General features: G+C 40.3%; 1 protein-coding gene across 7 annotated transcripts in view; it reads left to right on the top strand.

The window, feature by feature from the left end:
* The window catches only part of MLLT10 (MLLT10 histone lysine methyltransferase DOT1L cofactor), a 128,918-nt gene that overhangs the window by 4,225 nt on the left and 102,228 nt on the right, over positions 1-22,465 (top strand). For 6 of the 7 annotated variants that reach the window (XR_005604661.1, XM_039571824.1, XM_039571816.1 and 3 more), the window contains exons 3-4: positions 188-267; positions 18,428-18,482. Coding sequence is in view for 5 of the 7 variants with exons in the window: in XM_039571824.1 (XP_039427758.1) it covers positions 188-267; positions 18,428-18,482 (135 nt within the window). In the remaining 2 variants the exon portion in view is untranslated. Of the gene's footprint in view, positions 1-187; positions 268-18,427; positions 18,483-22,465 lie in introns of those variants that run through there. The other variant, XM_019285491.3, reaches the window with a different exon arrangement.

Here is a 22,465-nt window from a genome sequence, read left to right as displayed (position 1 = left end):
TGCAAGCTTGTTGTACTTAATTGTACTTTTGTGATAAGATTTCGTGTGCAATGTATGGATGTCAATTTGACTTTCTTGATAATTAAAATTATGTGAGATCAACTAATAGTAAGCTTTTTAAGTAACATATTATTAGTACTGCAGTGCTATTTATGTTTGCTGAAATATTTTGTCTTGTTCAAAACAGCTTGCTATGGAATTGTTCAAGTACCCACTGGACCATGGTTTTGCAGAAAGTGTGAATCTCAGGAAAGAGCAGCCAGAGTGGTATGTGTTTTGTTTATTAAGTAACGCTAGTTATAATCCTTGTGTGGATAATACTTACCCAAGTGTTGCAGTAACAGTAGAAAAGAGCTTTGCTTTCTGTTGTAATTAATCTAAATGCTGTTCAGAAAGATGATTTGTCTTATTATTTTTTTAAAGTGGAAGTATGTAATTGTCTCTGAAGTATTCTGACAGTTTCAGGGTACGGGATTTTTATTTTTTAGGTGGTGGGGTTTTGTTTTAGTTTGGTGGGGGTGGGTTATTTTTTTTTTTTTGTTTGGTTGGTTTTTGTTTGTTTGTTTTGGTGTTTTGGTGTTTTGTTTTTGTGGTTTTTTTCTTTTTTCCCATTTTTTTGTCCATGGTGTAGGTTTTGGTTAATTTTGTCAGTTTAACACTTATATAGTTAGGTACAGGAAGTAAATAAAATCTGTGTCCAATTTTCTTTTACAGCAGCTTTAGGTTGCCCCTTAAAAACTTCAGTCTAGGAACACTCCCAATAAGTAGTGTTGTTAATTTCGAAAACGAGTGCTTACTTGGAATGTGATACTTAGAATTGAAGAAGTATTTTCTTTCTGTTTTTTTTAATTTATTTTGTGGTAGATATTTGGGATTCAGATAATGCTTTTCTTTTTTTTACCATGTTTACATGAGGTTTTGTTTTGGTCATACTCATATGTTGTTAGAATGAGACTGGGTGATGTCAGGTATTTTTAGAAAAAGACAATCACATTTCTCCCTACTTGGCACTTCTGTCTTCCAGCAGAAGAGGAACTGAGAGAAGTGAGAGTATTTAGAAAGACTAAGCTGTTCCTTTGCCTCCGAAAAAAAATTTCATTGGAAGAGAAGGTGGTGCAGCATCTTAGAGCAGTGTGTAAACTGTTTCTAACCTTCATATCTGAAAACAAATGAGGAGTCAGAGACCAAATTTTCAGTTACTGTCAGTGGCTATCAGTGTGTTTACATAACCTGTTTGCTGTACCTGTTTCCTTTTCTGATAGAAAGTGGTGTAGAAATGATAGCTAAACTAACTGTTGAATGAATTTTTGGCACAGGTCTAAGGAATCTCATGCCTGTACTTTTTCCCCACTTTTTGCCACTAATGTTTTCATAATGCCCAGGGTAATTGAGACTTAGTTCTTCCAAAGCAGACATGTTGGTGGGAGCAAGAAGGGATTGATTATTGTATGCTCTTCAAGTATTCGTCAATAGAAAATCAAAACCCTTTCTAAAGAAAAGCTGTTTCTTTTCTTGGGGAGACCATCAGATGTGTAAAGTTTTAAGAGTAACATTTTTTAATGTTGCTGAGTTTGATGTGTGCAGGTTGAGAGCAAAGTTAAAAGTACGGAGGAGAGGGAAAGATGGCTGGTGGCTATAAAAGGATTTTCCAAGGGTATGATAGGGAATCCTCATCGTGGTTTAGAACATAGTTAATCCTGGCTTCTCGTGACACAAGGAATGAAAGAGAACTGTCCAGAGTTCTATAATAAAAAATGTCTGACTGCATTATGATAATTTCTTGAATTTACCAAGAGAATAGCTTTGATAGACTACTTTACTTTGCTGTTTGAAGTGAAGAAGGAATAGTGATAAACTTAACTGAATTCTCTTCCTGGCGTATTCTGTTCTTGTTTCCACAGTGCCTGTTCAGGTCAACAGGTTGATTATTGATTTTGTTTTGGAAAAAAAAAAAATCCCATTTGTAATGTAGTGTAGATTTGAGTGGTTCTCAGGTGAAACCAATTGCATGTGAGATATAACAGCTGAATTTTTAACAACTACTTGTATGTTAGTGAGTGAGAAACATAATGGCTGTATCTGAGGTGTCTTGGAGCAGCTCTTGACATTCAGAAACTAAACTCCAGCCGTGCCCTCAGTATGGAAACTGGAACTTTACAGTAAGCAGTTTACCAGACCCAGAAGTTTTGACATACTTGCTTACAGAAGTGTCATCACTGTATGAGACTGAAGCTTAGTTTTTCTTTTGGCCTTTTTGCCTATAAACAAAACCAGAATTAAATTAACCAGGTTACATTGACTATGCTTCTGCTTACTTTTAATCTTTAAAAAGACCTCAGTATTGCACTCAAGGCATATTTTTCCATGCTGATGCTGCGTTGTGTGTTTTTGGGGTGTGTGTTTCTTGGTTTTTTTTTTTTTTTTTTAAGCTTCAGTTGCTGGGCAAATAAATTCATTCTGATAAGCAACTGCAGTTAATTGCCCACACTAAAGTTAGTCTTGCTTTAACAATGAAAAAAAATGGACTACTCAGAAGCACATAATGCAAGTTGATGGGTCACCAGAGAAGGTCACTTAACAGCAGACCAGGACAGTTGGCTTCCCATATACTGTCAAGTGTTATACATTGGTGTATACTGTGTTCCCTTTCTTTTGTGTGCTGCTTCTAGGCTGGTACATACTGGGTGGGAGCGAAAGTGGTGGCTGGTTGACTTCTGCATGTTTGTTGGTGAGCTGAGAGCCACCGTCTTGGCTGTTGAATGGTCAGTTACTAGTTGGAAAGCACTGCTTTATACTGAATTTTGGTTCCAGCAGGGTCGCATTTTCCTGTGTGTGTGAAAGAAACTGACTTCATAAACCTGAACTGTTTGCATAATGGGTATATTGAGGTGACTGGTAATTATTTGACTTACTTTATAATCATGCTTATGTACGCACGTTTTAAAATCACTATGTAAGTTTTTAGCTATTGATTGAAAAATCTTAGTTTTCTGTAAATCAGCTCATTTATCTTAGCTGACCTGTGGTGAGCTGGGAATGCAAGTCTCTTCAGGATGGGTGGTGACTGCTCCCAGCTTTGCCTGTGTCAGCACCAGCTGTTGCTATCCTGCGTAGTGGGCTCTTTTGGCGTCTTCAGATGTACCTGAACTTCTGAGTCAAAAAGCAGGGCAAATACATATTGATGTAGAAAAAATTAATTTTGAGGTCTGTGTGAGGTTGTATACATATGGACTACTACATGAGGGACTTTGGGTCCTGGCTTGAGAAATTGCATGGTGTGTGTATGTTGTCCAAGGACTGATAGTTCTGGTACCCAAAGAGAGACTGGAGAACTAAGCTTAGGATTTGTAGCACAACTGTTGTTCAACAAGACTTTTCCCCCCATAATCCTGTTATGTGTCAAACATCTTCCTTGATGATCTTAAGAATAATTTAAACATTGTATATAGTGGGGTAAAAATAGACAATGTGTTTGTGGTTTACTACAAGCTATTACTCTTCATACTCCTCATGAAGGAGATGCAGTAATCTGTGTGATAGAGATACCAGGCAGCAGGGAGGAGTTCACCATTTGTATGGGTAGCTTGGTCAGGCTTTGTGTAGGTCTTATTCCTTGTGAATCCAACTTGATTATTCAGAGAGACCAGGAGACCTCAATACTGATTGTCAGTGTTAAGAATTATAGGAAATTTTACTACCTCAAAGCGCAGCTCACATGGTAAATGTGAGGAGCTCAGATGCTAAATGTGAGGTTGGATTGCTTGCATTGCAGGTGTATCACTATGCTGTTGATCTGTTTCACTGGAGTATGAATATTGTAAGCCTGTCCTTGCATCTGGAAAAATCACTTTGGACTTGGTACAACTTACTCTAATGTCATAACAGTGGTGTTTTTTTCACTTGGCATTTCTGTGTTAATTTTCTATAGTGGGGTGGCTTATGAAGTTAAATGCAGTCATGGTCCAGAACTGAGTCAGCGCATTTGTGTGACACTACAGCTTGTCTAATAATCCACCTGGATTTTAGTCCTTTAGTCCTTAGTGCAGTGGGGGCTGTGACTCCCTGTGGAGCTAGCTACATAAGACTTGAGATAGCATCCATCTGGATCTCAGCTCAATGTGGCATAACTGGAGTCTCTGTGTTTGCACATGTGTTTCTTGGAACTTCATGTGAAGACAAAAACACTCATTGCAGAATAAGTTTAGATTGTACAGTACTCAGTACCTAGATGTTCAGAGCAGTAGAAATGCAGCTATACTGTTTACCCATTTAAGGTATGTTGTGTGCTCATAGCGATAGGTTCCTGCTGGTTATTCTGCCAGACCTGAGCTGCACCTGCATCTGTTGCACAGATGATCCAAAGTCTGAACGCTTGAATTTTAATTTTTTTTTAAATCGTTAATATAACAAGAATTGGAGCACTCGCCAAATTCTGTTTTTTAAGTATCTTTTCTTCACAATTTTTTTTTTGTAGAGTTGCTCATAAGAATTGTTTGATCCGTATCTTTACACGTCACCCCCAGCATTTATGGTATAAAATAAGCATAAGTGCAGTATTACTTGCCTTTTGCCTAAACAGAAAGAGGCAAAGAAGGAGGAACTAGGAATGCAGCCTTTCAATATGCAGGCAGGCTTGTGATCAGAGCTCTGACACCTCTGGCTCAACAGGCTGCCTTCAGGGGAGTGGGAGCTCTGTACTTATTACAGCTACATCTGTAAACTAGAATGAATGTTGATAAATATGGTCACAATACAAGTAAACTAAACTTTATTTTAGAAGAGGAAAACTTGCTGGGTTTTTTTTCTTCAATTTGAAATACTGTCCACCAATAAAGACTAATAAACTCCGCAGTCTCTTTGAAGATATCTCTTGAAATAGTTCTTAAAGAAATGTTGAAATGAATGTTTCTTTAATGTGTATCCATACTTTTCCTTAAAGGACACTTTTTGTAAGAATATTAGTACAGCTACTTTAAGAATATTGTAACTAATATTACTAGAATAATTGCTTTAGTTTTGAGCGCACTACAGAAAAGTTGATCTGTGTGCTTCTGTTATTCATCTGGCTTTTATGAATGACTGTGCAGTCTAGAAGGCATTAGGCATTAGTTTGTAGCTGGATATCTTGAATAAAATGTCTGCCTAAAGATTACTTAGGTAGAACATATTGTATTGGGTTTGTGTGACAGGGTTTTGTTAATAAGGGGGCTACAGGAGTGATTTCTCTGAGAAGCTTCCAGAAACATCCCCTGTGTCTGACAGAGCCAGTGCCAGCCACCTCCAGGACAGACCTGCTGCTGGCCAAGGCCAAGCCAATCAGCAACTGCGGCAGTGCCCCTGAGATAACATATTTAAGAACAGATAAAAAAACCCTGCTCAATAAAAACTGCATCTGGAGAGAGAATGTGTGAGAGAAAACAACTATGCAGATACCAAGGTCAGTGAAGAAGGAGGGAGAGGCGGTGCTCCAGGTGCTGGAGCAGAGATTCCTCTGCAGCTGGTGGTGAAGACTCTGGGAAGGCAGGCTGTCCTCCTGCAGTCCATGGAAGCTAACCGGGGAGCAGAAATCCACCTGCAGCCTGTGGAGGACCCCATGCTGGAGCAGGTAGATGCGCCTGAAGAAGGCTGTGACCCCATGGGAAGTCCATGCTAGAGCAGGCTCCTGGCAGGACTTGTGGACCTGTGTAGAGAGAAGCCCATGTTGGAGCAGGTTTGCTGGCAGGACTTGCGACCTATGGGGATTCCATACTGGAGCAGTCTTCCTATGGGACTGCTCCCCATGGAAGGGGGGGCATGCTGGAGCAGTTTGTGAAGAGCTGGAACCCGTGAGAAAGACTTAGGTTGGAGGAGTTGTTGGAGGACTGTCCCCTCTGGGAGGAACCCCATGCTGGAGCAGGGGAAGAGCATGAGGATTTCTACCCCTGAGGAGGAAGAGAAAACAGCATGTGATTAACTTACCACAGACCCTATTCCCTTGTGCTGTTGGGTGGGAGGAGGTTGTGGAAATGGGGAGTGACGTTGAGCCTCGGAAGAACTGAGAGGCGGGGAGAAGGTATTTTAAGATTCAGTATTTATTTTCTCATTATCCTTCTCCGGCTTGTTTGGTAATAAATTAATTTTTCTCCAAACTGAATCTGCTTTACCTGTGATGATAACTGGTGAGTGATCTCTCCCTGTCTTTATGTTGACCTTAAGAGCCTTTTCTTCAATTTCTCTCCCCTGTTCAACTGGGGAGGGGAGTGACACAGAGCTTTGGTGGGCACCTAGTATCCAGCCAGGATCAACTCACCATGGTGTGTCTTGGTGCCACAGATGGGGCATAAGGACGTCAAGATAAGGAAAGTAATTGGAAGAGGTAGCAGGCAAAAGTTGGAATGAAGAAAATTAGAGAGAAGAGTGGAATGATTGTGGAGACTTTGTGTTGCTCTGATTGTGGTGAAGGTGAAAATTTTTATTTTGCTTCTGTTGATTGAGTGGTGTGTGTTCCATTACATAGATGCATGTTTCCATTACATAGATGTGTGAGCGTTGTTTGCTTTGCATTTCATGAGTATGGGAAAATATTTTTTCCTGTGCACATTTTGTTGGTGTATGTAGTGAATACAGACCCATAACGTTATTGTACTGCAACTCAAAAGATGAGAGAATTGCTTAGCGCTGCAGTGTCTGGTCATCAAGGTTTGGAGTACAGGAAGTGCAGAAGGTGCTGCAGAAGTGCAGTATAGTTTCTGTGTACTTCCCCCATGTATCAAAGTGGGAGTATTAACACCATTTCTGACTGTGCTTCCTTCGTGCTTTTATTTTTCCTTTTTGTGTGCTGTTTTTCCTTTTTGTGTTTTTCCCTGCTTGTATACATACTTGTTACTTGGTTTCTAAATATGAGTCCCTGAACTTACCTGAAGCACTTCCCTACAGCAGAGAAAAGGTCTACTACTTTTCTTTTAAGTTTTGATGTAACAGGTACTTCAGTAAAGACTCTAAAGGTTCTGTGCAAAATTACTAACCAAAGCGAGACTAGAACAAAACATTTTCCCTTACAGGAATTGCATAATCCTTATGTGGAAATGTTTTATGACTATTTCTTTCATTGTATTCACTGGCAGAAGTCTCTAAAGTAAGCAAGGAGTTCCTCAACTTGTGAGAAGCCTTACTTAGAACTGATGCTAACATTTTATAAAAGGTAGGAATTTTTAGGATAAAGCTGTGGTGTGTTGCAGAAGAGCATTGAAGTGAACCACTGCATACTGTATTTTCTCCATGTAGATTGAATTGAGTCAGTAGCATACTTTCAGGCTGATAACAAAAACTTGGATGTTTAGTTGGAAATGCAGCCAAATGTGACAGGCGTTTCTTGTAGCCTTCTAATGGTTTCCATTAAAGATCAATGTGTGAATCTTAAACTTTATATATGTTTATAATTTGGATTCTTGCAACATCTAACAGGGCTTACTAGTCTTGAATATGTATTGGGAGATACATGGTTTTGGACTTCTGAAGCTGGAGTAGTCAGATCCTAATACACGTTTTGCGTTATCACTATGTTACATTGTACTCTACGTTATCTCACTTCTAGTTACCTTACATACACTGAGTGAAAGTATGACTAAATGTCACCTGTAGTACTTACTGAGTGGATGGTCTTGGAAGAATGTCGATTTGCATGTTGAGTGCCTCTAATCTTCTTGTCATAGTCTACAAATTTATTATCTATAGTAGATGTTTTTGACAGAGCTAACTGAATCTGCATATATTTTTATCTGATGCATTGATAAAAAGAACTGGGTTGAGTCTCTTTAATTTATCCAGGTATAAACCCCAAAATGCTTCAGGTAGTCAGTCTGTTTTTCTTCTACCTGTCAACCGTCTGCTTTAAAAAAAAGTTCTTTCCTTCTCCTGGGACAGATGACTCAATAGAGATGGGACAGAGACTTGGCAAATTTGTCAGCATCAAGAAATGGTTGTTTGAAGATGAAGATGACTTAATTTCTTAAGTTGTCAAGTTGCAGAACATAGCACTTTGGAAGAGAAGCACTGACAGCATGCATTCGTTTGCTCTATTAGTGATGTCAGCCAGTTGGGGATTCGTGGATGTGGCAGAAGATACTTTGATTCCTCTTGGTTCTTTGTTGTGGTTTATGAGCACTGGAGTCTGGTGTGAATCATAGGCTGGAAACATGGCAACTTTGATTTGCTTCTTTTTGGATATTTGATTGAAAAATTGTGTAGATAGCACCTTGCTGACTTCTGCTTCAGATCCTGGCATGGTTGCAAGCTATCATTTATAGAGCCATTTAGATCAAAATAGTGAAGATGGGTATGAGTTTATAAGTTTATAATGTCTTAAGATACCATAGGTTGAGAATATTGATAAAGTATATTGCTATCCTACTGTAGTTTAGAAACTGATAAATAAGAAAGTGTGGCTTTGGCTTTGTGGATAGCAGCCTCTTCTTTGGCTGGGCCATGTATTCCTAAAGCAGCTCATCCTTTTTACTGTATTGAGCAGGGGGAAAATGAACTTTTGACTTTTGCAAGTATTTCAAAGCATGGATGTTAAAACAGAAATAAACACTAATGGGAATTTTCATAGTACCTAACTGATTTTAAAGAAAAAACACAAATCATCAGTAAAATAGCAGAGTAAAAAAATTCGATATGAATAGATAGCCTAAGTTTGGTGTGAGTAGAGGTTCAGTAATTTTCAGCAGCTGCTGGAAATGCTTGTGAGTTTTATTGGACTTTCTGGAGACTTTAAGGGCTGAGATGTTGATCTTCCCTGGTTAATCTTTGTATGTTGGCAGTAGTGATGTTGCTTCATAGAAGATGGCTTGAAGTAGTGAATGGAAAGATACCACTGCATTCTGAGGGCTGGGGTAAGCTGTTGCCAGCAGATGTAGATGTGGTCAGTCTGGTGCACATCCTGTTCTTGTGCTAACTGCCTGTAAATTCACATCTATTGATAGAATTTATGCGAAGATCTAAATTTCCAGATAAAAATGTCTTGGCAGCAGTGTACTGGTTTGCACCACTGTGCAAATTGTCTGTGGGCTTTTCTTTTTGTTGTCTAGTCCTGCAAAAACTGTTCCTTTGTAGGCTCCGAGATACTTGTTTTTCTGTAGATAGCCTCTGATTAGCTAAATTTGAGTTAGGTTTTCTGTTATGTGTAATCTAGTTGTCTGTGGTTCTTAATTTCAATTAGCACACTTTTATTGAAGTGTCTTTAGAATATGGTATCTCTTACAGATGGAGCTATGTTTACATTGGTTGTTCAGTACCATATTTTTCTGAATCTAACACAGATTAATCATTAAAATTACCCCAATTTTTCCCAGGTTTATTAGGGGGGAAAAAAGAATTTTTCCTATTATCAGTGCTTTTATTTCAATGTACATGTGTTATTTTTTTTACTTCTATTTCTTTTCCTATCGAAGAAAACACACTAGGGTAAGAGGAATGTGGAAAGTATAAAAGGAAATTAGAAAATATAGGATTCTTTCCCGTGGAGAAAATGAAATACTAATTTCAAATCCTTTAGGGGAGAAGGAAAATAAATAACAAGAACGTTTTGAGCTTAGAAAATAATTTTCATCAAAAGAAGTGAATATAACTTCAGTTATGTATAGGTTGGATGATGTATGTACAGCATTGGCATAACTGAAACTCTAGACATGATTTTTAATAAACTTTGTGTTCAGAGCTGTTTTCTAGATGGTCTTTGTTTCTCAGAATATTTGTTTTTGACAGCAATAGGTATGTGCCTGCCAGCATTAAATTGTTGTGCATTAACTAAAATAACTACTCATGTCAAGATCTTTACCCTCATAAGCTAGTTTTTAAATCCATATTAAGATATTAGGGTATTATTATTATATTAATAAGGTATTATTAGAAGTATGTAAGACTACCTAGCATATTTGAAGTCTGTAGGATTGGGAAAGATCATCTTAGATACAATAAATTATATTAGAGGTCACTTCTAGAGGTGTCTTTTTTTTCTGGTAACACCCAAGGGTGAGACAAAATGGTGTGGAATACTAGTGAAGGCAGGTGAAGCTGTACCATAGAACTCGGGACGTGAGTACCTGGACGCAGTCAGTTGTGCTGCAGGCTTCTGCAGCTACTGATAAATGGGAGTCAGGACTGCTACGAGCATCATGGTCTGCCAGCTGGAAAGCCATCGATGAGAAACTAATCCTCTGATCAGCTGCTTTGCGTGCCTTTGTAAATCTGTCCATGTACTTTGGGGAAAGTGTGTTGAGTTAGTGCATTTTGATATACTCAGAAATACCCAGTAGCATGGCGTGCTGTAAAATAGATGTATTTGAAAGCAAATTCAGAAGTAAAGCAATAGAAGGATTTCTGCTTAGCAATTGACTCTTTCCTCCTAGGTTAATTTAAAAATAGTCCTAAGAATTTGAAGGATTCATAGAATCCTTCATAGAAAAACTCTTAAAATTATTGAATCCAACTGTTAACCTAGCCACCACTGTGTTCACCACTAAGCCATGTCTCTAAGTGCCACATCCACATGTGTTTTGAACACTTTCATGGATGATGATTTTGCCACTTCCCTGGGTAGCCTGTTCCAATGCCTGACCACCCTTTCAGTGAAGAAATCTTTCCTAATATCCAATGTAAACCTCCTCTGGTGCAACTTGAGGTAATTTCCTCTTGTCCTATCACTTGTTACCTGGGAGAAGAGAACAACACTCACCTTTCTCTACATGCCTCTTTCAGAGAGCCAGAGATGTGGAGTTGTAGATAAGCTATTCCCTGAGCCTCCTTTCCTCCAGGCTAAACAACCCCATCTCCCTCAGCTGCTCCTCATCAGACTTGTGCCCCAGACCTTTCACCAGCTCTGTTTGCCCTTCTCCAGGACCTCGATGTCCTTCTTGTAGTGAGGGGCCCAAAACTTGACCCAGGATTTGAGGTGGGGCCTCACCAGTGCCAAGTACAGGGGAACGATCACTGCCCTGGTCCTGCTGGCCACACTGTTGCTGATCCAGGCCAGGATGCCATTGGCCTCTCGGCCACCTGGGCACTCGCTGGCTCATGTTCAGCTGCTGTTGACCAGCACCCCCAGGTCCTTTTCCAGCTTGCATCTTTCCATCCACTCTGTCCCCAGCCTGTAGCACTGCAGGGGTTGTTGTGACCCAAGGGCAGGCACAGGCACTTGGCCTTGTTGAACCTCAGAGCTCTGGCCTCTCCCCATCAATCCAGCCTGTCCAGATCCCCGTGCAGAGCCTTCCTGCCCTCCAGCACATGAACACTCCCACCCAGCTCAGTGTGTCTGCAAACTGACTGAGGGTGCCCTTGATCCCCCCATCTGGATCACTGATGAAGATATTAAACAGAACTGGTCCCAGCACCAAGCCCTGGGAACAGCACTGGTGACCGGGCACCAGCTGGATGTAACTCCATTCACCAACATCCTCTGGGCCTGGCTTCCTGACAGTTTTCTGCCCATCCAACAGAACACCTGGCCAAGCCATGAACAGCCAGTTTCTGCAAGAGATGCTGTGGGAAATGGTGTCAAAGGCTTTATAAAGTCTGGGTAGACACATACACAGCCTTTCTCTTATCCACAAAGTGAGTCACCTTGTCACAGAAGAAGATCGATCAGGTTGATGAATCAGGACCTGCTCATGTGGCTCAGTCTGATTTCCCTGGTTGTTCTGCATATGCCCCATGATGGCACTCAAGGTGATCTGCTTCATGACCTCCCCAGCACTGAGGTCAGGATGATAGTCCTGCAGTTCCCTGGATCTTCCTTTCAGCCTGTCTTGTAGATAGGTGGCTCAGTTGCTAATCTTCAGTCAACTGGGACCTCCCTGGTTAGCCAGGGCTGCTGGTAAATGGTTGAAAGTGAGTTGGCAAGCTGTTCTGCCAGCTCCCTCAGTACCCTTGGGTGGGTCCCATCCAGCCCCATAGACTTGTGGCTAAGTGGCACAGCAGGTCACTGCCAGTTTTCTTCCTGGATTATGGGGACTCCATTCTGCTCCCCTCTTCTGTCTTCCAGCTCTTGTTTTCACTAAAATGTGAACTAAAATTTGCAACAACAACAAGTGGATTTAACCATTCTGTTTGATTAATGATTAACAGGAGCAGCAGAATAAAATGTTTTGTCTGGCAAGTTTTAACTCCTGTTGATGAAAAAACTTGAGAGAGGTTGAGTGTTGGGTTTCAAGAACTGTTAACGCTGATTGTAACTCACTGTTTTGTTATTTGTAACTTCATGGATCACGTATTGCAGTCTTGTAGAGTTGTTTCTTTCAGTTAAATACTGTTGGGGCTTGGGGTTTTGGTTTTCTTTTCCTGTTGTCAAGCAGTGTGAAACAGTAATTCTGTGATGAAAATGTACTTTGGAGAATAAAAACTGTTCTGGAAGTGTGTTATGCTGGGTATATGCACCTTGACAGGGAACATAAGCTTCCAAACTGAGCATTTTGCGTATATGGCTGATTCGTGTTAAAATCTTGAAATACATGAATGTCAGGGAAATATCAAAACAAAGTTGAGCCTAAGAAATCTGTCTGTATTACTACCAACATAACATTAGACTGTTTCAAGTGTATGGTGTATTTCTTTATTTATTTATTTCTCTATTATTTAAAGTAAGGCCTTTGGTTGGACTTCCATTCTGATTTGTAGCCAGTGTAGATAATGCCACCTCCCAAAGAAGGTAGTTACATCCTTTATATCCTTTCCCAACTGCCTGTCTGTGTTCCTGTTATGTTTATTATCTGACATTTTTGTTTGTGAAACCTTATGGAAAGGTGGCTCAAAGAAGTAATCTGACTGAAAAAAACAGTACTTATTTTTAGGTTGCTGGTTAGGATTTCCATATAGTCAATTGAGTGCTTTTCCCAGAGGAAGGAAGGCAGTAGAAAGTACACATCAGGGATGGCCAGTGATCATCTTCTGGCATCACAGTGCAATTATGCTACCTTAAAGTGAGCCAGTAGTAAAGTCAGCTGGAACTGCAGCCTGATTTCTTGTCTAACTTTAAGGAACTGTGGTCTGTTTAATCTGCTGTAGATCTTCTTGTGTTATTTAGGTTAATGGGTCACATTGAAAAAAACGTTTTATTGCCTCGTTGCAATGCTGGGAATTCAGTCCTGCAGGATTTTACTTGGTTGACAGTCATTATTCAGGTGAATGGTTCCAATGGCCTAGCTTGGGCCACAATTCAGTAAATTACTTGCACAAGAATTCTTTGACCTTTGTTTTCTTATAACGAGAGACAGCATATAATGGATGTCTGCAGATGACGCTTTATGAATGTGCTCCAAATTTTTAGAACCCTGAGGGAAAAACAATGTTATAGTCCTATTACTATTTTTTTCCTTCTCTCTTGCTTGTATAGTCTTGTCCTTGTCTCTCTTTATCTTCCCTATTTACCATGTGCCTTTTGCTCTTTCCCTTCATTTCAACATGAATAAGGTAGTCTCTTGGATTAAATCAGCTTCTCTATGCCTTTCCACTTGAAAAATTGGTTATCCAAAAAGACTTGAATAATTATATTTGTATAATGTTACCTAATGCTGGTTAAGGTAGCTCTTAGTCCTGATTAAAATGGAAAGGCATATTTATCTAGAACAGAGGAAGAACACTTCATGTCACAAAGCAGTGGAGCCAAGTTGGATCGTAACTGATTCAGTATGGGAAGCTGGAATTAGTTAGCTCCTTGTTTTCCTTTGGTCTTCCATTCTTGCAACTTTTTTCTGATGAGTATCTTTAGTGGACACCTCTGGTTTTTTTTTTTTTTTTGGTTATTATTTCAGTTCTTTATTTCTTTTTGGTTATTTTTACTTTTTTAATAATGTTGGGGGAATAAAAAGTTTCTTTCTTCTTCTGCATGGATCTCTTATGCTTCTGACTTTAGTTCTCTGCTGGGTGATGTTTTAAAGACTCCTCAGGAGGCAGTGGGTTTTTCATCAGACACAGGCAATCGCAATTCGCCTGAATGCTAAGGTTATAGGATCAGTCTTTGTTTACTTAATTAAGTTGCTGCTTATGTAGCTCATAAGTGAGTTGTGTCAGTCACGCTGTCAGACTCTTCCAGCTTCACAGCTTTGAGATTGGTCTCACTTTAGTCCTCTACAGGAGACCTCATAGTCCAAAGCAATTCCTGCTGAGAGTTCACCCCTGTTCTGCTTGGACAGAAGCTATATCCATGAACTTAGTCTCTTCCACCAAAGAGCTGCAAAAACGAGATGTCCTTACACTCTGTAAGGACAGGAAGGAAAAGGATGATGTCATTTTCTACAACTTCATTGTGTTCCTTCAGCCAGTATTTGTCTCTTCACTCTTCAGATCTAATTCGGCTGCCTGTACCTACAGCACCTCATGTGCTGCTGCACCTCCCTCTGTGGGACTAGTGCCTTTCAGCACACCAAAGGATGTGGTAATTCTCTAGGGTCACAATCAGCCTCTGTATTGTTCACATTTGCAGTGCTTAACCTGATGATGTTTATCTGAATTGTTGATCAGTCATAGCAGCTTGCCCTGTTTGTGCTTTGGTATCTTGTAGGTGTCGTGTCTGTCCCTGCTACCCACTCCCTCTGCCCCCACAGCTGGTTTAGAAGTTCCCCACAGTGTTTTTGAATGCTCAGACAATAAATCTGTGTCAGAAATCCTTTGCCAGAGACAGGATGTATAACATACAATTGGAGAAGAGGGCCCTGTAATGGTCAGTGTGCTCAAATATTAGAGACCATCTGTATGGATCATCACATTATTCCGTGTACTGTGTTGCATCATCAACCTGCATGATAAAAAATCAAAATATTGCTCCATCCATTTTAGAACTAGTAATAAAGTGTTATTTAAAGAAAAAAAATTCTCTGCTAGCTACTTGTCTCAAGGCATGAGATTCACTGTTCCCACCTGGCAAAGCTCCTGGTTTTACTATGTGGGATCTATTGAAACTTGGCAGAGCAGAAGTGGGTGACAGAATCTGAGAGTATGGAGGCTGGGAAGGAGTTAGGTTCCTAATGCAGAGAAAGGGAGTAGAAGGGGTCGGGGTCACTGTCTGGTCTGTTAGCTTACTAGGGTGCTACTTTATTGCAGATTGTAGCCAGATTTCATGGCACCAGAGGTGCTCTGTGTCATCAAAGGGCAAATACCTCTGCAGAGTTACCAATTGTCAGCACCATGAGAGCTGAGTGCAGTTCTGCAGTCAAGTTTTCTTCCACTGTCAAAGCTTCCCCCTCTACTTCAGTTTTCTGTCTTGCATCTTCTCTGGTTGCAGCCAGGACTGCAGAGGATTAATGAGGGACCTGATTCCTTGTAGACATAGGAGACAAAAATAAATCAGGTGGAGCTGATGAGACTGAATGGCACATGCTTAACTATTCTGCATAAAGGCTAGGTTCAGGTCGTTGCAGCTTAGTGTCCTGTGATCATTTTGATATATTTTGTGGTAAAGTTTGCACAAGAAGCTTGTTAATTTTTTAATTACTAACACTGCAGTGCTGTGGCTCCCTGCCTTCAGTTTTGCTGATGCAGCTGTTTGTGGGATTATACTTAAATTGCATCAGTGATACGGCCTGAATTAAAAATGTTAAAAAGTTTATTTCATACCATTTCATTGATCTGTTCTAAGGGGCAGCCCTACAGATAGTTGTGTCAGTAGCTGAGGGAGTGGTAGAGGGAGAAATTAATGAGGGGGAGGTGAAGGGAAGAAGAGAACCTCCTAAACTGGTTTTGCCGCTAGTGAAAATGTATGTCAGACTTCCATAGGCTTGGAGAAGTGGGGAAAGGTAGAAGCTGTTAACAGCTTCTCTTCTCTCAGATAGATCATCTCTTCTCATTGGTTTTAAGCTGCTAGCTTGCAGCTTTGGGGTGGGAGCAAACTTTATTGCACTGTGACCACCAATGTATACCAGGCTTCTTGCTTTAGGAATCTGGTTCAGTGTATGAGAAATTCAGTGAAATGAAGCTACCGTGTGTCTCTCGGCACTTAGTATTTAATGTTTGGAGAGCTGAAGTGTTAAGATACAGCTCACAAATATACTGCATATGTAGGATTTTGTTTAAAATGAACTGAGCAGTTCATTTGTGTCTTGACCAAAAAAAACCCAAAAAGGTGTAATGATCCCAGTCTGCAGGCAACTTGCAGAATGTTTTCAGCCACTTTTCTATCTAAATTTCACCATAGACTTAATGCTGACTTTCAGTAAATCACTGATCATTTCAGTGTGAGAGATGAGTGAAGCAAAAGACAAAAGGCTACAGTCCTAAAGATTCTTCTTTCTGTGTGCAGCTCTTTATACCAGTGCACTGAGAAAAAATAATGTAAGAATTTTTCTATTCTACCCTCTGTGAAAGCCTCTGCTGCTAATATAATTTTTTTTACAGGTTAAGAAAGATAGTCTTACAAATTTCTTACAGGTTAAGATAGTCCTCAAGATATACTTTAGCCATATGAATTTCAGGAATGGAATTTCTAGTTCCTCAAATAAGTTTACACAATCTGTTTCTGAGGCACTTCTAGCCTCATAGGCTCCTTTATCTGCGGTCTTGTCAGTCAGCTGGTAATGGAGAATAGGGAAAAGGGAGAAGAACAGGTGTCCCACTCTGTTTGTAGGATATGGTGTTAAGTTCATGTCTGATGATGTTGATTTGCTTAAGAAGATTATTAGGTTTGTATGCTTTGAGTTGTCCCTAATCTGGAAATATATAAAGGTTGTAATAAGGTGATTCCTAGGTATAGAATCCTGTGTAATGGTGTTCCTGTGCTTGTAATTTGGAGCACTTGAAGTGGAATGTGTGTCAAATCTGTTAATTTCTGTCATCTCTGGTTTGGAATTGGTTCACATGCTTTAGGACACTTAAGAGATAAACATGATATTAGAAACTTGATAGGAGGCAGTGATAGCAGAAAAACTATTCTGTTGTGAGCCTGTTGTATGTTGGAAGAATATTACATCATAGATGGCTTGGACCCAGGACTGGAAGGGACACTAAGCAAGTTTGCAGATGATACAAAACTGTCAGGAGCTGTTGAATCCCTCGAAGGAGGGAGGTCCTGTAGAGAGACCTTCATAAATTAGAGAGCTGGGCAATCACCAACAGTATGAAGTTTAAGAAGGCCCAATGCCAGACACTGCACCTGGGATGGGACAACCCTGGATGTACGGACAGACTAGGGAATGAGAGGCTGGAGAGCAGCCCTGTGGAAAGGGACCTGGGGGTCCTGGTTAATGGCAGGTTGAACATGAGCCAGCAGTGCCCTGGCAGCCAGGAGGGTCAAGCGTGTCCTGGGGGGCATCAGGCACAGCATCACCAGCCGGGCAAGGGAGGGGATTGTCCCGCTCTGCTTTGCACTGGGGTGGCCTGACCTCGAGTGCTGGGGGCAATTCTGGGTGCCAGAATATAGAAAAGATATTAAACTATTGGAGAGTGTCCAAAGGAGGGCCACAAGGATGATGAAGGGTCTTGAGGGGAAGCTGTATGAGGAGCAGCTGAGGTCGCATGGTCTGTTCAGCCTGGAGGAGACTGAGGGAAGACATCATCGGCGTCTACAACTTCCTCATGAGGGGAAGAGGAGGAGCAGACAGTGATCTCTTCTCTGTGGTAACTGGTGACAGGATCCAAGGGAATCTGTCAATCTCTGTCAAGAGAGGAATGTTCTTCACGCAGAGGGTTGTTGGGCACTTAACAGGCTCCCCAGGGAAGTGGTCTCAGCACCAAGAGTGCTGACAGAGTTCAAGAAGTGTTTGGACTATACTCTCGGGCACATGGTGTGACTCTTGGGATGGTGCTGTGCAGGGCTGAGAGTTGGACTCAGTGATCCTTGTGGGTCACTTGCAACTCTGCTTATTCTGTGATCAAACTTACGATTTCCAGACATGCGGTCTTGCTACAGTTGTAGGGATAAGTCAACTTCCGACCTTTTTCTGAGACAGAAAGTGAGGTTGATTTTCGTCTCTCTGGATAAGTGGGAGTCAGCAGAGACTGTGTGGTCAGCCATAGTTATGTGCACCTGTGCTCGTCATATCCATGGCATGTATTTGTGATTGGAAAATACCTTGGAAAATACAGAGATGCTAGAAGAAGGAAATACAGTAGGGAGTTTTTGGACTGTGTCCAAGCTTCTTGTCATGTAAGTCTACCCTATGCTATAGTTTTTGGAGGCTTGTCTCCAGAATTCCAGGGTGTGGAATCCACAGGTGTGGAATTGGAGGTAGAACTGCAAGTAGCTTTAATGGGTGTCACAGTTTCAAGATCTGGAGGAGAAAGCTTTATTTTTCACAAACTAACATTAATACTCAAGTAAAGGTTAAGGGAAAACACACCCATTCGCTTTTGAAGAATGGTTGCTTCCTTAATATCAGATAACAGTTTTAATGTGTATGGTTTCTTTTTCAATGCTTCTATGATCATTCCATTTTTTTATTTTATTTTTGCTTTTTTTTCCTAGAGATGTGAATTATGCCCTCATAAGGATGGTGCTTTAAAGAGAACAGATAATGGGGGTAAGTTTTATTCTTGCTTTCTGTGAACTCTCTTATTTTGTATGAGGCAAATCTGTGGAAAAAAAAAAATACAGGGATCCTAAACATAAACCAAAACACTGACTGCTTTGGAAAGAGATAACTGATTTACAGTAACACTTTTTTGTCCACTTTAGGTTCAATTTAGTTTGAGGACATCTATCATTATTCTTAGTTTCATTTTTAGGAAAAAAGTTACAATAGAAGAACTGCATTTTAACATAAGATTTTAATGGGTAAAATGGATGAATTTTATATGTATTTAGTTTGGAGCCTGAGCATCTATAGAAAGCTGTTGAAAGTGCACCATTCATGGAGGAAAGTGGAATTTTTATGTCTATAGTCCAGACTGAATGCACCAGTGCATTTTCAAAGGTTGGGTCTTTCATGCCTGATTTAATAGGTTCTGTAACAAAGAAGTTAGAGCTGGAAAGTTGCAGTAGTGATTACGTCTTCCTTGCATCTTTCTAATTTCACTGTTCAGGTTATCATCAGTACTGCTCCTGCTGACTAGAACTGCTGGAGAAAGTCTCCAGTGAATATCCGGTCGTGATTATGTTTATACTAATAGTTGGTTGATATGAGTGAAAAATTTCAATTAACTTTTCAATCACTTTTGGAATGCCACCTTCTCTCTCTAGTAGATACTTCTAAATTCCCATTTATCATCTATCTGTATAGCCTGGTCATTTTGATACTGAGCCCTTTCTCTTGTGAGAGGAGAAAGTATGATCAGATTCTGGATTTCAGTTGGACAGTTTGTGTAAATTGTATTCTGCAGATTCTATGCTGTGTACTAAATATTCTGGCTAATTTATATCTTAGCTTAGTGTTGATGCAGCTTTGCTATTTCTGTTGCAGTTGAGTTGCAGGAACACAGGACCTGCTCATATTTGTGCTGATCTACCCTTCCCTTGCATACCTTTGACTGCTCTGTTCATACATATGTATATGCTCTAGGTTTACCATTCTAGTGTCAACTGACTCAAACCCATTACTGAACTTAGTAGCCAGTACTTAAGTCTTACTCCTCTTTTTTATTATTCCTCTCATGTTGACATATGCAGTGTTGAATTAATTTCTTTAGAAATGGCAGCTGGACACTTCCTTTTTTAGGAAATAGTAATAAGAAAGCCTCAAACTTCTTGAAATACAGAGTAAAATTTGTGAAGTATGAAGTAGCTGAAGTGTTTTCTGGTTTTATACTTAAAGTAGTATTTGGGAATGCTTTGCTATTGTCTGTGGTGGTGTTGAAACTTTTTCTTTGAATAAAGTCTTGAGAACTTACTTTGATAGTGTGCATCAAACATCTGAGCGTCCTATTAGTTCCCTCTCTCATGGCTGTATTAATTGTAATTATGAATTCTTGTCTGAAAGTGAATTACTCTGTAAGATTGAAATGTTTTAAGTTTAAATAGCAAAGATACTGCACTGTACTATAATTTTAATACCCAATTGTTTTCATCAGTGAAAGCTTCATACTGAAAATTTCATAGCTGAGAGGCTTAAGAATTTATATTTTCTTCTATAAACACCCAGCCTCTGTAACAGATCTTGTCCATGGTGTTGAAGTTCTACTTTGTGGACCAAATATCCTTTAAATAACACCTTTACAGAAGGATATGCACCTTGGAAAATACTTTGACTGGTGTTCCATTTGGGAAATTTTCAATCTTACCTGAAGCTTTCCTTTCAAAGAGTTGCCTGACAAGAGATTGTGCCAGAAGATTTTTAGACTTAAGGAAGTACTGTTGAAGATCAGGTGGCTTGCCAGTTGAAAATGGCATTTACAGTAGGTTAATACTTAATTTTTTTTTAACGTTGTTACACCTTTTGTTGCCAAGTGAATCATAAAAAGATACAGGTATTTGACAAGAAACTTGCAAACAAACATTTCTGATAAAACCTTTTAAGGATCCAGCTTTATAAACTTGTAATTAATGCAGTCTTTCTCTAAGTATAGAAATAATTAAATGGTCTTAGCTTTTCAGAACAAGGGCAGAAATTGCTGATTTTAAGTCAGAGGGTTTTTCTTCCTTCTGCCTTCTGACAACAAAAAACTTCATTTTGTAGCCAGAAAAAAACAGTGTGCTTTTTGTTTTGAATATGCAGATAGCTTAGCCCATACATGGTCTGCTGCTCTTGTAGGTTTTCTTTTAACTGTCTTCTGGATATTTGCTTTATAATAAGGTGAAGAACTGTGTTTCGGGCATTGAAGGTACTGTATTTTCTTTTCTGTTAGGAAGCTTAATGGTCTACTGAGCTTTTACTATAGGGTTCCATGATTTTCTTAACCTGCTGTTACTGCAGTGAGGGTCTTTGCTATACATTGCTTCTTCCTCCTTTGTGGTGGTACTAGCATTTAAAATTTTTCTTTTTTTCTGCCCCTGCATTCCTTTTCAGCTACCTGAAAATTCCTGTGACCCAGCTGCCCGTGCTAATGCTGATACAAGGAATGGCCAGGAGTATTCTTTTAGCAGCAGCCTGTACATTAGCTGTCGTAAGTCAGTTGCACAACTGTAACTGAAGGCAGCCTAATCTTAGAGCTCTTCTGTAATGGTGTTATCTTGCCTTTAAGAGCTCTGGGGCACTATATATATTGCAAAGTAGTCTGGGAATCAAACTTGTGTTGTTTATAAGTATTATTAACTTATTATAATTAATTGACTATATAGTATGGTAGCATATGGTGTGGTTGTGTTGGTATTTCGTGTTTTGTCCTTCCCTCCTACCCCCCTAATAGTGCAAGGTTCCTCTGTGTGCATTCTTCCTCCTGCTCCCTGTCCTTTTACTGGCCTGTTGCTGCTTGTCTGACCTTTTGGAGATCACTGTTTTTTTAGATTTGCCTTTTAGGTTTTATATTTCTGTTTGGAGTCTGTTTGACTCTGCTTCTGCTGTGCTTATCAGGTTAATGGCGGTTCTCTAGTGTCATCTATGGCAAATACAGAATTGCAGTGTCTTGGTTTGAGAAAAATTTGGAGGAAAATGTCCAAGATGAACATCCCTTTGTTAGAAGGCAGATTTCAGCAGCCCCTCCCCCACCAGGTTCAGAAAGAAATTCCTCGGTGGAAAGTGAAAAAAACCCTATTTATTTAACAAGCAAAGTGCATGCAGGCATGGACAAAAGAATGAGTAATGTTAAATAATAAAACCTCTCGCTGTGGAGAAGAAGCCTGGGTAGATTTCAGAGTCCTTTCTGTGGGTGTGACTCTGCCCTCTCCAGAGCTGGGGTTTGGTGTGGGCCCCTCCACATTGTGGGGCCTCCCAGTGATGTTGTTCCAGACCAGAGCAGAACAGTCCCAAGAAAAGTTCTTGCCTCAGCTAGCAGGCTAGCTAAAAAGCAGAGTGTTAACTCTCCATCTCTCTCCTGAGAAAAGGAGCCGAGAGGTGGGAAAAAGCAGGAAGGTGCTTTCCTCGGCTCTGTAGCAGCAGGAACACAGGGGAGTGCGTGTGTCCTTGAGCACAAACCACTCTGAAGAATTCACCTGGCTTCTCTCCCTGCCCTCTCTTTTTCTCCCTGCCCCTTCTTCACCTGCCCTCTCCTGAGAAACAGCTTAAAGACGCAGGAAGGCACAGGATTCATGTCTGCATAGGGCAGACAATAGGGAATACAGTATCATACAGTCACCCCAGGACATACAGTTTTCAATGATTCCTTAAATAGGGCATTATTGGAGCAGTACTGTCATGGATCTTACAGAGAACTTAAGAGTGACAGCCTGAGATAGTAAGAGGAGGGGAGCGTATCGTGGAGGCCAAACATTTGTCCTGCTCTCTTTGTCACTATGATCTAGATTCTTGAGAAAGGTCTTGTGTGCCTTCTCAGAAGTTTCCCAGCCTACAAGCGTTTATGCTTTGGGACTTTTTGATCCAGACACAGTATTTTTGTGTTTAATGGAAGACGAGTGCATCACAGTGTTCCCTTCTGTATAGAGTTTCATGTCCATAATGTTGTGTGGCAAGGC

The sequence above is a fragment of the Corvus cornix genome, chromosome 2 (genome assembly GCF_000738735.6).
Source record: "Corvus cornix cornix isolate S_Up_H32 chromosome 2, ASM73873v5, whole genome shotgun sequence".
Taxonomy (NCBI): Eukaryota; Metazoa; Chordata; class Aves; order Passeriformes; family Corvidae; genus Corvus; species Corvus cornix.
The sequence above is the reverse complement of the archived record's forward strand: the minus strand, read 5'-3'. Positions and strand labels throughout refer to the sequence as shown.